Here is a 16928-nt window from a genome sequence, read left to right as displayed (position 1 = left end):
CCCCACGCTGATCCCGCTGCCCCACTCTCTCCCAACATCAGTCCCACACTGTGGGGTGGCCAGCGTGGGCTATAGAGGTTCGGCCGACCACCCCACAATGTGGGGACTGATATCTAACTGATGGAAGAGCAGGCCAGTGGGATCAGTGTGGGGACGTCTCCACGCCGGCTGTCCCAACTCTGACAGCCAGCCATCCCATATCTGACAGCCCAAAGGGACAGGAGCCAGAGTGCGCTCAGAGATGCATCCCGTGCAGCTGTCCCTTCAGGAGGCCAGCACTGCGCTTTTAGCTCTGCCACCTGAACGACAATTCAAAGGGCCGCTTCCTTTACTTCACGTGGATTCTTAGCGGAGAATGCACCTGAAGAAGCCTTAAGACAACAGCTTAACCAAGGAGAACTCCTGTTGTTTGCTGAAGAAGGTAGGGGGTTTTGCAAGGGAGAGAGTCACATGGACTTCCTGGCAGCTTCAGTTGGAGAGGGAGAGAAGACGAGCCCTCTCAGCTAGCGTGTGTGACACTGAAAAGAGACTGAACAGTCACGGCTGAAGCCAGCCAGGAAGAGGTGGTTGGAAACAGAAAGTTCCAGAGCAGTGGATGGCTGGAAATGCTGTCTGTCTGAGGAACAGAAAGGAACTCAGTGGTAGCCTGAAGAAAGAGGTTACCATCTGGAAAACCCTGTTGGGGCAAGTTTCATCAGCAAGACATTGAGGTGACTAATGGTGGTACCTCAGTTGTGGAAATCCTGGAACAACAAATCTCTCTCTGCAAACCCTACAAAAACCTTCCTGAGCGGTAAACATTTACCTTTCGAGCACCAATGCCTGGTAAACTTTATACATGTTAAATTCTGTGCACAGTATAAGAATTGCCTGCATCCAGAGAACTTGGGAGAAGTGAGATTGAACTGTGAATCAAAGAACTTTTCTTAAATTTACACACATACACATGCCCTTAGAATTAGAAGGGGGTTAATTTGGGTTAGTTAAGTATAGAGATAAGTTAAAGTTTGATTTTATTTTCATGTTTAAAATTAATTAAAAACAACTTTTGTTTTAAAAATCACTTGTCTTGGTGAATGTATATTGCTGCTGGGTTTTGGGGTCCTTTGGGCTCGTAACAGACTGTACTTAGGATATGCTGTAATGTGCAGAGGTTGATAGAAATTTGAAACTTCTCTGCACTGAGTAATCAATAGTTGTCAATTACAAATTTTAGTTGAATATTGATTTTTTTGTTAAATGGATTATGGAGGTTAGGACATGGATAGATCGCAAATCAGCCGTAGTGTCATTATGTGATGGAACAGTTTGAGAGGTGAAATAATTATTTCTGTTCCTTTGGTTTTGAGTACACAGTATTGTTTTGATATACTTGTATGCTGTTTCAATGTTCAACACTGTGCCTATATCTGAAGGGGCGTGAAAGGAAATAATCATTTCTCGTTGGTAGTCTCTAAATGAAGATTAAAAGCATACATTGGAGATTTTAAAAATTATTTGATCACTGATCTCAAAGTAAATAATCTGAAAAGAATAATGTTATCATTTCAATTGAAATTTTGAATGCATTTCAAGACTAATGGCTCACCTTCATATTGCTTTCTGTCATTTTAGTTTCTACGCAGCAGAGATTGCAGTTGGACTTTTCTTCTTGCATCAGAAGGGGATCATTTACAGGTATCAGAGTTAATATTGAATGAAAGACCATGATAATCAGCAAAATGCAGATACTGCATATATTAAATTAAAACATGATCAGGGAATGCTTGAAAAGAGAGAAATAAACTATCCAGGTCACTGCCTTTTCATCAGAATTAGTAACATTTAGAAATCAAACATGTTTTATGGTGCAAGAAAGAGGGAGGGGTGGTAAGAATAAAGGAAATGACCAAGACAGACTGACACAGAAGATGGTGAAGTCTTTTTAACCTTTCATTAAAAAGCTCTAAATATAGATAAATGAGGATAGTGGAGAGATAAAATTATGGAACTAAAATACAAAATGGAAATTATTGTGAAAATACCCAACAAGCCAGATGGCATCCATGGAAAGAGGAAATTTAAGTTCATGTAACAGATCAATGACCTTCCATCAAATCTGGCAGGTTCTGCCGTAGACCAGAGAGACTGGTTATCTAAAAGCATTATATCCACTGGTTAGATCTCAGAGAAAGAGGTTAAATGGAGAGTGGAATGGAGAAACAATGTGACAGGTAACTGGAACTTCTCCTTTACAGAATTAATCTGGGTGAGTTTCAAAGCAATTGCCCAACCTGTGTTTTTTTAATCTGATAGAGGGACCACTAAATTGCAAATAGTTCTGTAAGGACTCCATTTCATGTTCCCAGTTGCTCTGGTGTATTTATTCTGATGATAACAGTTTCCATACCAGCCTTCCAAGATCTCTCTTTATTTTCAATGCAAGGCTCTTAACAAATACTGTTACATTTTTGGCATTAATTCCCTCTACCCCTACAAGAACAATGTTTCCCTTTGACCTCTTGTCTACCCCGCCCACATTCAACATGATATCCTTTATAATTTCTGCCATCTTTAATGCAACCCCATCACCTGATTTTCTCTTTCTGCCACCGTGTTTTCTCTCTCCTTTGCTATCATTTATTCATTTACACATTCTTTCAGATTGATCTCCAATTAACAAGTCCACCATCTTTTACATCATTTCTTGGTCTCTGCTAGACATTTCCTTTGTTCTTACCACCCTCAGGAATTTAAAACATGTTTAAATTCTATGTTCTAATTCTAATGGAATACCATAGATTTTAATTATGTTTTTCTCTCTCCCCAAATGCTTCTTGAATTGCTGAATATTTCCATTTTATAATGATACAGTAATAAGTTTGATTATTTTTCCAATATGCACACATAGCTGCAAAGCAATGGCGTCAAATTGTACAAATTATACTTTTGATTAAAAATGTGGTACCAACTCATTCTCCCTGAGGAACAATACATTGTTCATTGAGCAATTAACCTAGCATGGCCTGAGATCAGCACAGGATAGGGAATGGAGATCAAGAATCTGGTTATGTGGTGCCAGAACAACAGTCTTGTGTTCAATGTCAGCAAGACCAAGGAGGCCAAAGGACCATACACCTATCTTCAAGATGAAGAAGGCAAACTAAACCTCCACCTACTAAGAAGTCTGAGGAGATATGACATGTCGTTGGGTATTGAACTTCTAGAGGTGTACAGTGGAAAGTACATTGCAGTTACATCACAGCCTGGTTTGGAAGCTTGAATGGCTAGAAACCCTAAAGGATGAAAATCATGGCATCCATCATGTGTACTGACCTCCTGTCCACTGAAGGCCATTCTCAATGCAAAAAGACAATTCCAGACTAAGTTGGAGTCTTAGCCAGATGCTCGGCAGCTGTGGCAAGGTTTGCACGCTATTACATCCTGTACAGTGAGACAAAGTAGTATTAAGTGTAATGCTGTTCTGGATGAGCTCAGTGCCCTCTACATTTGCTTTGAAAGGAAAAGCAATAATATACCCTTGTGAGCCCCCACCGTTCCTGGTGACCGTGCCTCCAGTTTTTGAGACTGACATGAAGAGAAACTTGAGGAGTATGAATCTGTGATGAATCCATCTGGCCTTGATGGTGTGTTCTTAAAACCTGTGTAAACCAATGGGCTAGAGTTTCTTCAGGCATTTCAAACCTTTCACTATAATGGTCTGAGATTAGGGTAATCATTATAATGGTGCTCAGGAAGAGGAAGGTGACCTGCCTCAATGGTGGCCACATGTCTACTGTGATGAAGCTATCTCAGAAAGGACCTGGACCCTCTCAAAATGCGCCTATTGTCACAGCAGATCCCATCTCACTTGCCCTCTGCTCTATGTTCGTCCATCTGAACCACAAGAACACTTGCATCAGACTGTTCCTCCGAGTACAGCTCAGCATACACCATCATACCAACAAAACTTGACAAAACCAAGAGATCTGGTACTCTATTCACCCCTCTGCTATTTTCCCTTATGGGCAGACCCAAATCAGTGCAGATAAGAATATCACCTACTCCTCGCTGACCACAATCCTTGTAAACCCATAACTGCATTGTCAAGTTCAGCTCCAACTCAATCTATAAATTTGCTGAAACACCGCTATGTTGGCTGAATAATGGGAGATGGCGAATCGGAATGCAAGAGGGAGATCAAGACTCTAGTCAGCAGGTAACAGAACAACATTGCTGCTCTTAACTTCACCAAGACGAGGGAGAGGATTGTTGATTTTAAGAGGAGGTGGCCAAGGTATCACACACCTGTCCACATTTATGGGACGGAGGTGAAGAGAGTTTGTTCCTTCAAGATCTTGAGAGTCTATACATCAGAAAACCTCTCTGAGAGTAAACACATTGATTCAACCATGAAGAAGATATATCAATGCCTCTACTTTTCTAAGAAGATATGGCACATCATCTAATTCTCCATCCAGAGCACTCCCAATAGAAAGTTTACAGGATAGTATCCAGTAGCCTCAGTCTTCTCAGGAAGTGCAGTCACTTTTACGTCATCCTGTTTGTCCAAGGTCCACGATCATCTCCTTCACCTTCTCCATGTTGAGACTTGGGTTGTTATTCTCGCAGCATATCACAAGATTTTCCACTTATTCTTTGTTGTGTTACTGATCATTATTACTGTTGTCATCTCCAAACTGGATGACTCTGTTGGATCTGGCATTGCAGTCATAAGCCAGTAGTATGAACAGGTATGAACCCCGATGTGTTCCAGTGCTCAGTGTGTCGATGCTTGACGTTCTGCTGCCAACCCGAACAGACTGTGGTCTTTCCATTAAGAAGTCCAGGATCCAGTTGCAGAGAGGGGTGTAGAAATTCAGCTTCTCCACCAGCCTCTGGGGAATGATCATATTAAATGCAGTCAACATCATAAAGGTACCTTTTCACCTCTCCTCTCTTCTCACTGCTACCTTGGGGAAAAAAGAAAAGAAAGTTAAAAGGTGAAATTTATTTCCAGAGTACATACATCCCTGAGATTATTTTTCCTGCAAGCCAGGTGGAATTTCTAATCTTCGGTAACTGTAGACTACTCGAGAAGGAAATAAGTATACAAAAGAAAGAAATGTAAACAAAATGCAAATACTGAAAATAAATATTCAGTGATAAATAATGTGCAAATAAACTTGAAGACCATCGCTTTTAGGTTCAAGGACAATTTCTTTCTAATGTCAATCACGCTCCTGAACTTGCTAATCAGAAAATACCAACACCACGAACACGTCCATCTGCGCTATTATAACACTTTTTTGCACTATAGTAACTGAATATTTATTACCTATATTTCATCTATATTATCTTTTTAATTTAATGCATACATTGTAGTTTTGTTTTAAAAGAATGAAGAACCTGTTCGGCTGCAGCAAGTAAGAATTTCAGTGCATATGTACAATGTATACGATGATTAACTCATTATCATCTTATGTGAGATGCTGCCTCAAAAAGGCAGTGGACATCATTAAGGACCTCCACCACCTTGATCATAATTTCTTCTCACTGCTCCATTCTGTCTGAAGGTTCAGAACCCTGAAGTCCAGCACCACTAGGTTCACGAGATTTTTCTATCCATCAGCTATCAGAGAAAAAAGTGGCAGCACTGCTGGCGTGGGCCTAGGAGAGTGCAGTCACAGCACTGTTCTGAAGGGTTCATCGCCTAGTCCTAATGCTGGTGGCTCTGTAAAGCATTAAACTGTTTAAGGAGCTGTCAGTGTTTTAAAATAAAATCCTGCTACCACAAGTCTGTGCCCAAGATAGTGGTACCAAGGGTTGCAGATTCCAGGGAGCTCCAGATGGCGCAGGGCACCAGTAACAAGGATAACACACTTCGTTGAGAAGAAGCAGGGAAGATGACCCTATAGGACGGTGACCACGGGGACGGACCAGAATTCAAATCAAAGGAACCAAAAGCTTTGGATAACCAACTGCAGTTTGAATGCAGGTGCTCCACAAAACATTTGTTAATTCTTCTGTTTTTCCAATGTGGAGTCCATCACATCATGGGTACCTAAAGCAATATGCTGGATTAGAAGTTGCATTGAAATTCTTGGTTCACCTGACATCTGGCTGGTGAAAAGGGAAAACGAAGATTACAAGGGCACATGTTGCATCTCCTACAGATGCATCAGAAAGTGACTTGCTGAGTGCAATGGCCAGTGAGATGGAAGAATGGACCATGTAATTTCAAAAGGATGTTTACTAAATAGCCTCATTAACCCATCAGAAATTCACTTGCTTTCTTTTTTCTCCAGTTCTGACAAATGGTCTTTAACCCAGAATGTTAATTCTGTTTCTTAAATCCTATTTGAGCAGGTTTTTCAATCTTTAATTTCAGTTTTTCAGCATTTGGAACTTCTTTTGATTTTCTTCAGCTACTGCTCCTTATCTCAACATAATTTGCAGAAAATCAACTTTCAACATCATATGGTATAAAAAGTGACTATTTTAACTTGATGTGTAAATTCTTTGCAGAGACTTGAAACTAGATAATGTGATGCTGGATGCAGAGGGACACATCAAAATTGCAGATTTCGGCATGTGCAAAGAAAACATATTTGATAATGTGACAACCCGAACTTTTTGTGGGACTCCAGACTACATAGCACCTGAGGTGAGGCTGATAACAAGTACCAGCTCCTTAATAAATTGGACTTTGGCCCAAATACATTCAAAATAAGGACTTTATCAATGTGACTATCTGTTCAACAATTACTAAAAAAAATACTATTTTTAAACAAAAAGTTGAACATGTTTATTTTGAATTTTACATCCATGATCTTGATTAAAGGCCATTCCTCAATATAAGTATTAATAAATTGGATCTCAGTCTTTTGCCACGTTGCACATTGGTGCTTAGAGCTAGTTAAGCTGAAGAAATGTTAATTTACAGCATTGTTTCATGTAAACAATGATCAGTTCATTAAAAAAATCCAGTGAATGTTTTAAGATATGTAATATATATTTCACTTTCCTCCCTCCAAAATATTTTCCCTCTTTCTCCGCTTGTTTATGGGGTACTAATTTGTTAAGAATTTGTACTTGCGGGTTTGTACAGTAAATGAATCATGTTATTTGACTTTGGATATCAAGTTTGCACTCTATGTATCCCAGGCTGTTGCTTTCCTTTCTTTCAACCTCAAGTGCTGATGTACTTTCTCTCCTAGATGTGGATTTTTAAATAAAAAACACATTAATTTTATCAATATTATGCTACCTGAACAAATCTAAAAAAACTCTGTGATTGTCTTGGCATTTAAAAAAAAATTCAGAACTGACCTCAACTTCACTGTTACGCTCAATTGGTAAGTTAACTGAAAACTCAGTCCTTAGATGGTTCTGGGTCAATGCAACAAAGCAGACATGCAGCCATTTGGGGAGTTGAATGTTAAGTCCCATCAGAACTACATATCCACAAGGTTTCTCAGCTGTTGAAGATGAACACCAGGTGAGAAATGAACTGCATCTCCTGTAATGATATGATTTAGAAGTATGGAGTTTTATTTTTAACTGTAAAGCTATCTGAGTCCACAAAGTAACACATTTTGTTCTTAATGGCATGTCTCCATTAAAATCTTTCAGGCATCTTAAATAATAATAATCCTTCCTTGTTTAATTATTTATGGATCCGACATTGCTTATTAGCATTTATTCAGATGTTAGCAAAAACTATAGATGTTGGAAATCTGACTATTTGAACCCTCTATAGTCTAAACTTTAACTGGACCTACAAGCAGCACCAATTGTAAACCTTATCAATTCCTTGTACACTTTTATTATGCAGTTTAATGGAAAGGAGGATTTTCCCTACTTTATATTTCTCTCAATCCTTGTCATCTTGAATAGAACCACAAAACCAGGCCATTTGGCCCAACTAGTCTGTGCTGAACAATTATGCTCCTTCCATTCAAGTTCCTCAAAATCAAAAGAGCCATTGACAAGGTTTCCTTGGTTTGCTTCATTTTTTGAGAACCTTATCTCAGGGTGCTCCCATTCATGAGGATGAAGGACACAAGTAGAATTTACCATTGCCCACAAGTAATTGTTTCCTACGACTTTCATGTTGCACATATCGTCCTCGGGACTGCTGAAGGGAAAAAACAATAATTGCACTAAATCAGTGCTTTTCAACCAGTGGGCCGCACTGTGTTTCCATCTGGGTCTTTAAAAATGTTATACAAATTATTTTAAATGAGATAAAGATGTGTTTCTTACAGAGCTGCCTTTGACTTGAAAATAATTGCTCAGTCATTGCCATGTTATGTCATGGCATGTTAGGCCAGAAACCAAATGGGCCTTGGATCCAAAAAAGGTTGAGAACCACTGCACTAAATAGTAGAATTTCTTTGAAATATTCATCAACCAAAGTCTAATCTGATCATAAAAAAACATTGTTCAGAAAAACAGGTTGGAGCTAAAGAAAGAAAAGAGAAGTTGGTAAGTAATTGTACAACTTGCACTAGAAGCATTGTCTCTATTTATAGGAAGGTAGCAGAGAATGATTAATCTTCTAGCAAACATTCTGCAACCTATTTTTTCATTTAAAATCTGAAAATAGAATTCTGCAATGTGATACACAAGCATTAAATCTCAAGCCACTTTTATAGTGGAGGATGTAGCTGCCAGCATATTCAGGCTTCTCTTTGATGGTCTTTCTCTTTAATTTGATTGAGCTGACAGTAAAAGAATGATGACACCAGAGATGTATGAAAAGGGATAAAATCTGATTAACTTCATTGATATATTCAATGGTCTATTATCGTTCCTACGTAAAGTTCAATTGCTGCTCTGAAAGATTGAATGAGGCAACAAGGCCAGATGGTGTTCAATATGTCCCTTTCACTGAAGCCCTTAAAAGATCAATCCTCAGCAAGAATTGAATGGAGGAAACAGAGAAAGGGGGGGGGGGGGAGGGGGGAAGCTTGCATTTTAACAGTACCTTTGACATTTCTTACAATCGTTTACTGCCAATTAATTCATATTGATATTTATTAATTTATGCAGTTAAGTTATTTGATTAAGGTCCTGCAAATAGTGCAGATCAACAGACAAAACTGGATATGATAAGAGGACTAGAGAGTAAAAGTTAGAATTGATTGGAGGAGGAGGGTTAGTTTGTGTCTCTTTGAAAGGAGACAAGGGAAAGGTGGGGTAGTTAATGGACTTAACTGCCTCTGTACCCCTCTCCATTCTTCCCTTTTCACCAGCCATTTAATATAGGCCCCTTGCCTGCTTTTTACCTTGAGGAAGGGCTCAGGCCTTCAGTAATATATCTTTATGTCCTATGGACGCTGCGAGAGAGATTATTTCGCTGAGCACCTTCAATCTGCATCAGTAGCCAACCATTTCAATTCTGTATCTTATTCCCATACCAACATGACTCTTCATGGCCTCGTGCACTGCCCAAACATGGCAGGGATTTAGATAGCATAGTCGTCTTGGCTTCCTAGAAATACTTGAGAATTTAAGATGTAATTGCATTGATTTCCTCTCTTTTTAGATTATTGCTTATCAGCCATATGGAAAATCAGTGGATTGGTGGGCTTATGGAGTGTTGCTTTATGAAATGCTGGCTGGTCAGGTAAGAAGTTTAAGCAAAGGAGATTTTCAATGAAAAGGTCTGTAGGCTTATTTACAACATGACAGTTATTTAAGTTAAAATCTGAATGATTAAAAAGATGGAATTTGAATATTTCCCCTATTCTTTATTCATTCAAAAATATAAGTACTGTATGCAGTATAATCTACCTGGAATGATGACTGAAATATCAATTTTCTTGCAGAAACTAACCAAAATCATGGGAAACCAATACAAAAATGTTAGTTTCCTGTTTTTAATTTCACTGAAAAAAAATCTCTCAAGGTAGCATTGAAGTTCGATTGATTGGAATATTGTCGTGTGGTAGAAATATAATTTATCTGTGGAATTCAAAGTTCTAGCCGTAGAAATATGGATGAAAGAACAAGTTTAATAATGAAGAAACAATTGACATTTAGAGCACCTATTTCCCAGTGATGTTAGGTCGTTGGGAGGAGGGAGAGGAAATAGAGTACTCATAATTTTTTTTTCTGTTATTGGACTAAATTCCAAATTAATCTGATGTAACATCTGGTAATAGTATAGGTTGGTCCATGCAACCTTGCAAGGAAAGCAGAACAGAATTGTCAAATATAATTTTGAAAAGGACACGTAAAGTGAGAGAAATTTAAAACAAGATAAATGCTACTTGTATTTAAATTGTTGAATAATCTTTATTGTTTTGGGAATGTTTTAATTGAAGCTTTTGATTATTTGCTTTTTAACATTCGGACAGCCTCCATTTGATGGGGAAGATGAGGATGAACTCTTCCAATCGATCATGGAACATAATGTATCTTACCCTAAATCCATGTCAAAGGAGGCGGTCTTAATCTGCAAAGGGGTAAGGCGTCATTCTGTAAATCTGATATTACCCATGATAAACAAAGCTTTTATTGGATCATGGGCACTAATGGCACAGGTAGCCATACAAAACTTGTCCAGGCCAGCTAAACAACAGAGCACTGCTTTCAATCCCATTTTCCAGCTGTCACCTTTTACTCATCTTTTTTTTAATTAAATGTGATACCATTATCTATTTTTCCTAACCTTTCCAGCAACAGGTTCCAGACCCAATCACCCTGGATAAAATATTTCTCATCTCCCCTCTGAATCGTCAATGACTACTATAAATCTATTTCCCCACTGTTCTTCGAGAAATAGTTCCTTCCTATCTGTTCTATGTAATTTCTCATATTTTAATATATCTGAATTAAATTTCCCCTCAGCAACTTCCATTCAAAGGAAATTAACCAGGCACCAGTCAAAATCCTTAATTTCCTGTGAACTCCCTGACTAGAAATCAGGAACATGCTCGATTAGCTAAACAGCATCATATACAGATCTAGTCTGACCTTCCTGTTCTGATATTCTTGGCAACAAAGAGAAGCATCAAAAGTCCCTTCATAATTCTTTTTCCTTGAGGGATTTGTGGACATGTGCTCCCTACTCTCCTCAGTATCCCACCATAAAGTCATATGCTCTTAGAATTTTAAAGCAGGTCTTCAGTTTTCTGTGTCCATACTGACCATTAAGTACCTAATGATATTAATCCAATTTACCAGTCCATAGTCTTCTAGGCATTGGTGACTTAAGTGAGTACCTGCCTCCACTACTCATTTGGGCAATGCTTACCAGACTCCAATCACACTAGATAAAAAAGTTCTTCCTGAAATTCCCTATCAAACTCTTATCCTTTACCTAAATCTAAGCTCTCTAGTTTTACATCTACCACAGATGTTTCTCCAGCAGTTCATTATTTTGCTATGCTCTTACCAACAAATCAATATATTCTGTACTACATAAATATATCAAATAAATCACCAATTTTCATGTCATCTACATTTGTACTAATCATACATTCACATTCAAAATGTTACTGTATTAACAAATAATGATCCCAACATTAACAGCACTGGTCACAGACTTCCAATCACAAAACAGCCTTTCACAATCACTTTCTGCCTGTTATACCAATTATAGATTTAATTTGCCAACTTCCCCTGGGTCCCAGACAATAAATTTTTTTTGGATGAGTTTCACATGTGGGACCTTATCAAAGGCCACACAGACCTTATCAACTTTGCTACCCTCATCAAAACATTTTGTTACCAACTTGAAAAATTCAAATTAGCTAGAAAGAATTTCCCCATAACAAAACTATCACCAACTTTACAAGAGTAGATTAATCCTACCATTTCAAACTTTTTTCCCCAACAACTTCCCTAATACTAATATTTAAAAAGGTTTGGACTGTTAACAAAAGTTAATGTAATTTTTTCGTGTTTATTTCTTGAGAGAAACTTTTGTTGGAGCTTGCAGTCTTTTATTCACCCCTTTCTTAACTCAATCAATATTTGTAAGCTATGAGGCTATCCCTATAATGTCCACATTTTCATCCCTCTACACATTTTGAATATTAAGAGGTTTTCTGGTTTTTTTTTTGTTAAGGAATTGTAGAACATATAAACCTACAGGAGAGTACAGGCCAACATAATAAACTGCTCCACCAACTGCCTAGATCTTCCCTTCTGTATAACCCACATTTTTTTTCTGTTCTGTGTACTATCTAATAATCTCAAAGGATCCTACTGTCCCTATCTCCACCACTGCTGCTGGCAGCGCATTCCATGCACCTATCACCCTCAGTATGAAGAACTTAGCACTTTCATCCCCCCCTGTATTTACTTGCAAGAACCTTAAAACTATGCCCCCTGATGTTAGCCATTTAAACACTGGGTAAAAGCCTCTCATCATCTTGTACATCTCTCGTCAGGTCACCCCTTCAAATTTGACCTACTGAAATTAATCTCCTCGCACTTTTCATCCCAGTTCTGCATCCTATCAATATCCCTCTGGCAACTCACCACACCATTGACAACACCACCCACTTTCATGTCTTTTGCTTTTTAAAAGCTCCAACACAAACCTTTTCTTAATATCAACATGCTTTTGCGCCTCAGTCCACCAGGCTACCCTCACAATTGTCAAGATATTTTCTCTGGTGAATACTCCATCCATTTCCATGCACATATTTCCACTTACACCCTTGATAGGTCCTATCCTCACATGACTCATCTTCTATTTCTTCACGTATTTGTAGAATGCCTTGGGGCAGCACGGTTAGTGTAGCAGTTAGTGCAATGCTGTTACAGTGCCAGCAACTGGGGTTCAAATCCTGTGCTGTCTGTAAGGACTTTGTATAGGTTTCCTTCTACCCTTCAAAACGCATAGGATTTGTAGGTCAATTCTTTATAATTTGGTGGCATGTGGTGCATGTCTAAATTTTTAAAAAAATTAAAATTTAATCCTGTCCATCCAAGTCTTATCATGGTCCTTTATCGAGCTCTTCCCTGGCAGTCTTGCACTTCTCTATATTATAGTTCTATCTTCCTAAACCTCTCGTAAGTAAATGTCAGTGAGTAGATTGGATTGAGGTGGGTCATAGAGCAATCTAATTTAGAGCAAGTGTAGGTAATTTATTCGCTAGATGGATCATTTGAAAAGATAAAAAGAAACTGCAACAAGCTCCCAAGTAAAAGCAGAGTAATTTCACTTGAAAAGTTAAGTTCCTATGTTAAGTCACCAACGAATACTTACATAAATTATATGTAGTGTGGTCATTGAGCTTGAATGACAGGAATTTAGACTGTTTACAATATGTTACCACCATGAGCATTCTAAAAGAAATTCTATTTTTTGTTATTTCTTGTTTGCTGATCCTAGTTAATTCAACTTCCACTGCAATGAGAGAAATAATTACAATCTGTTGTATTTTATGGTCCAATGTGCTTCATAATTATTGTTCCCATATCAAAGGAGACAGTCAATAGCTTGGTCAAGGGTTTTAATGTCATTTAAACATTTTAATGTGGATAATATACTGACTGATTGCATCACTGTTGGTGTGGAAACTTGAGTGCCCAGGAATGCAAAAGACTGTAGAAAGTGGCAAATCTAGCCAGGTTCATCACTAGCACCAACTTCCTGTTTAAATATCTAAATAAGACACTTCTTCAAGAAGCCATCCAACATAAGGCATTCTTCAACACCCTATTCACACTCTTCTCACAGCTACAGACAGATTTGCATAAGCCTGAAATCCAACACCATTAAGGGTCATTAAGTTATGAATATTTAGAATTATTTACCCAAGGAGAAGCAGAGTTGTTGAAAGTCCTCAACACAGATTGATAGAAATGTAAACCACAAAGTTGAGGTGTATGTGCAGAAAGCAAGAATGTATGTCAATGTCAAGATTGGATCAGCCTTGATCTTATTGAATAAGGTTGATGAGCCAATTAGCTTACTCCAGCTTTTTGTTATGGAAATGCACATGCAGACAAAAGTATTTAAATGTTCCATATCTTGTAGTTGTTGGAAAGTAACACAGTTATTTCTGTTAATATTCAGCCATACTAAAAAAGTACTTTATAAAATAGAAAATTTGTCCCAAATGTGTTTTTTTAAAATAAACATAACATTGGTACGTACATATGCTATATCATATGAGAACTACAGAACAATTTTTAAAAAGTGTTTTTGTTTTGATGAACCTACTGCAATGAAAATTTCCCTTTAAGGGCTTTTTTTTTAACCTATTAATTTCCAAGAAATAGATCTCAATACAATAGGACATGTGTTGCTGTACTTTCAAGTCTGTTTTAATATTTCTTTTTCCCCAGTTGATGACAAAACATCCAGCAAAGCGTCTTGGATGTGGACCTGAGGGAGAAAGGGATATTCGGGATCATGCTTTTTTCCGAAGAATTGACTGGGAGAAACTGGAACAAAGAGAGATACAGCCTCCGTTCAAACCAAAAGTGGTAAGTGTGTCAAAATATATACAAAGATGCTTGTCATGTGCAGGAAAACTAAGTTGTGTGCATATATAGGGCAGATAATAGAACACTTCATTGAATTGATGGGTTGATACAGTATAGAATTAAAATAAACCAATTACAAAGATTTTCAAGCATTTATTTCCTGGGCAGTTTCCTCTGTGATTTAAACTCTTATTCAACCAAGGTTCTTTTTGAATAAGTCAAAGAAAGCTCGAGAAATAAACAAATAATCATGAAACTAATTTAGTGATCACCAAATCCAATGCTGGATTTATGATCATATGTGCATCTATCATATGACAAATATTGTAGGACAAATTATTTCTTATTGAAAAATCACTGTTGTACAAGCCAAGCTCCTTTCTCAAAAGTAACTGAATTGAAGTAAAAGCGCAATGCTGGAGAAACTCAGCAGGTCAAATGCTGAACTTAATATAGCAAAGATAAAAATACGTAACCAATGTTTCGCGGTTGAGCCCTTCACCAAGCAACTGAATTGAAACTTTTTTTAAACTGTATTAGGCTATTTTCTGAAGTTGAAAACTATTTTCTTGCCATTTTAACTGATATGGATTGTAGGTTTGTATCACTGAAACCATGTGTTCCTTTCCATAAGCTTCAGCAGGCGACTGATGATTCAATTTCAAAGCATACCTTGCCCTGCACTGTTCCTTTACAGTGACAGTGGGAATGAAAAGAATCAGGGTTGCGATCTGGCATGTTGCAGTATTCCTTTTTCAGTATTTCTAGTTTCACATAAATGCAAATACTGAGTACTATGACAGGATGACATGGATTCAAGTGACAAACAATACTTAAATGGTCTTTTTCTCACATGCATCAGTTAAGGGTAGCAGGAGCAGATAAATATCTTGTCACTTTTACTGAAGATCAGTAATTAATACAGAGCATAATTCTTTAAAAATCAGTGAGCTAACAAAAGACACATGTACCTTTCAATGTCAGATCTCACCCAGAATAGAATAACCAAAATCCTTTCTGAAATGTTCTCATGCAGGAAATGGAGCAGTCAGTTGATAAACAGAGGAAACTTAACTGAGCCAAATTAAAGTACTTCATGAAGAAAATAAAGTGGTTGATGCATATAGACAGTAACTAGAGTTGAAATAAGCAGAATTCAAGCTAAGAGAGACCTAATTATTTCAATCCCTTTAGCCAATTAATATAGCCATTAGCTGGTTGAATACAAGTCAGAGAGTATGTGGCCATCTGTCAAAATGAATCAGACAACATCTGTGCATCACAACTTTGCAAAGATATTTTGTAAGTTTATCAAGGGCAAGAGGATAACCAGAGAGAGTTGGCACATTAGGGACAATTTCTGCATAAGATGGAAAATGTGGGTGAGATCTAAAAATATTTCTCATTGGTTTTCACTTTGGAAAAGCACTCAATCGTTGAAGAATTCAAGAAGGGAAGATCTAACTCTGGAGCCAATAACCTTTGTAAAAGAGAATGTCATGGTAGAGTTACAGAAGGCCAAGAATGAGATTGCTGAGGCTCTATCAAAAATTTTCAAACCTCTGGCAACACAAGAGGTTAAAGGACGCCAAATATAGTCCCCTTATTCAAGATAAACCAGGTAATTAAAGGCTGGTGATATTAAATTCAGTGATAGGGAAATGACTGAAAACATTTCCAAGGAATGGGATTGATGAGCACTTTGAAAGGCCAATGTTAATTAAAGGATAGTCAGCCTGGCCTTAAATTTAGCACAGTTCATGCCACCCAACTTACACCCCCGGTACGTTTCAAATGATGAGAAGAAACTGGAGCTCCTGGGGAAAACCCACACAGACGTGGGGAGAACGTAAAAAAAATCTTTGTGGACAATGCAGGATTCAAACCCAATTCCATTTGCTGGCTTTGTAAAGGTGCTGCACTTACTGCCACGCCAACCATGGCCTTGTTTAGGGAAGATTCTGTTGATTAATCTGAATTTTTTTGACGAGCTAACCTGTGTTTCATTGAGTGAGTGCAGTTTATATATTCTACCCTATGACAACATTCCACGTAGAAAACAAGACCACAGACATAGGTGCAGAAATAGGCTATTCAGCCCATTGAGTCTGCCCCACCATTTAATCACAAACTGATTTATTTCCCCACTGCCATAATCTTTGATGCCCTGGCTAATCAAGAACCTATCAAATACACCCAATGGTGTGGCCTCCTCAATTATCTGTGGTGACAAATTCCTACGCATCTCTGTTCTAAGAAGATGTCCTTCAATCCCAAATGATTAGGTCCAAAGTTTCATGGGATCTATGAGAAATTTGGCAAATTTGGCCTGAAATCAGCTTAGTGATGTGAGGAAGAGGGCAATTGATTTTTTCTCCCCCCCCCCCATTTGAAATCAGGTCAATGGTACATCTGATAATGATGCTGCTTCGCAGTTGTAATGAACCAGGTTCAATCCTGTCATGAGTGCTGTCTGTGTGGAGTTTGCACAT

General features: G+C 38.0%; 1 protein-coding gene across 4 annotated transcripts in view; it reads left to right on the top strand.

Moving 5' to 3' along the window:
- Positions 1 to 16928, top strand: part of LOC138759418 (protein kinase C alpha type) — a 286911-nt gene that overhangs the window by 257518 nt on the left and 12465 nt on the right. For all 4 annotated transcript variants that reach the window (XM_069929780.1, XM_069929782.1, XM_069929779.1 and 1 more), the window contains exons 12-16: positions 1615 to 1677; positions 6508 to 6646; positions 9533 to 9613; positions 10347 to 10454; positions 14296 to 14436. In XM_069929780.1, coding sequence (XP_069785881.1) covers positions 1615 to 1677; positions 6508 to 6646; positions 9533 to 9613; positions 10347 to 10454; positions 14296 to 14436 — 532 coding nt within the window. The remainder of the gene's footprint in view (positions 1 to 1614; positions 1678 to 6507; positions 6647 to 9532; positions 9614 to 10346; positions 10455 to 14295; positions 14437 to 16928) is intronic.

Source organism: Narcine bancroftii, chromosome 3 (genome assembly GCF_036971445.1).
Source record: "Narcine bancroftii isolate sNarBan1 chromosome 3, sNarBan1.hap1, whole genome shotgun sequence".
NCBI classification, from domain to species: Eukaryota; Metazoa; Chordata; class Chondrichthyes; order Torpediniformes; family Narcinidae; genus Narcine; species Narcine bancroftii.
The sequence above is the reverse complement of the archived record's forward strand: the minus strand, read 5'-3'. Positions and strand labels throughout refer to the sequence as shown.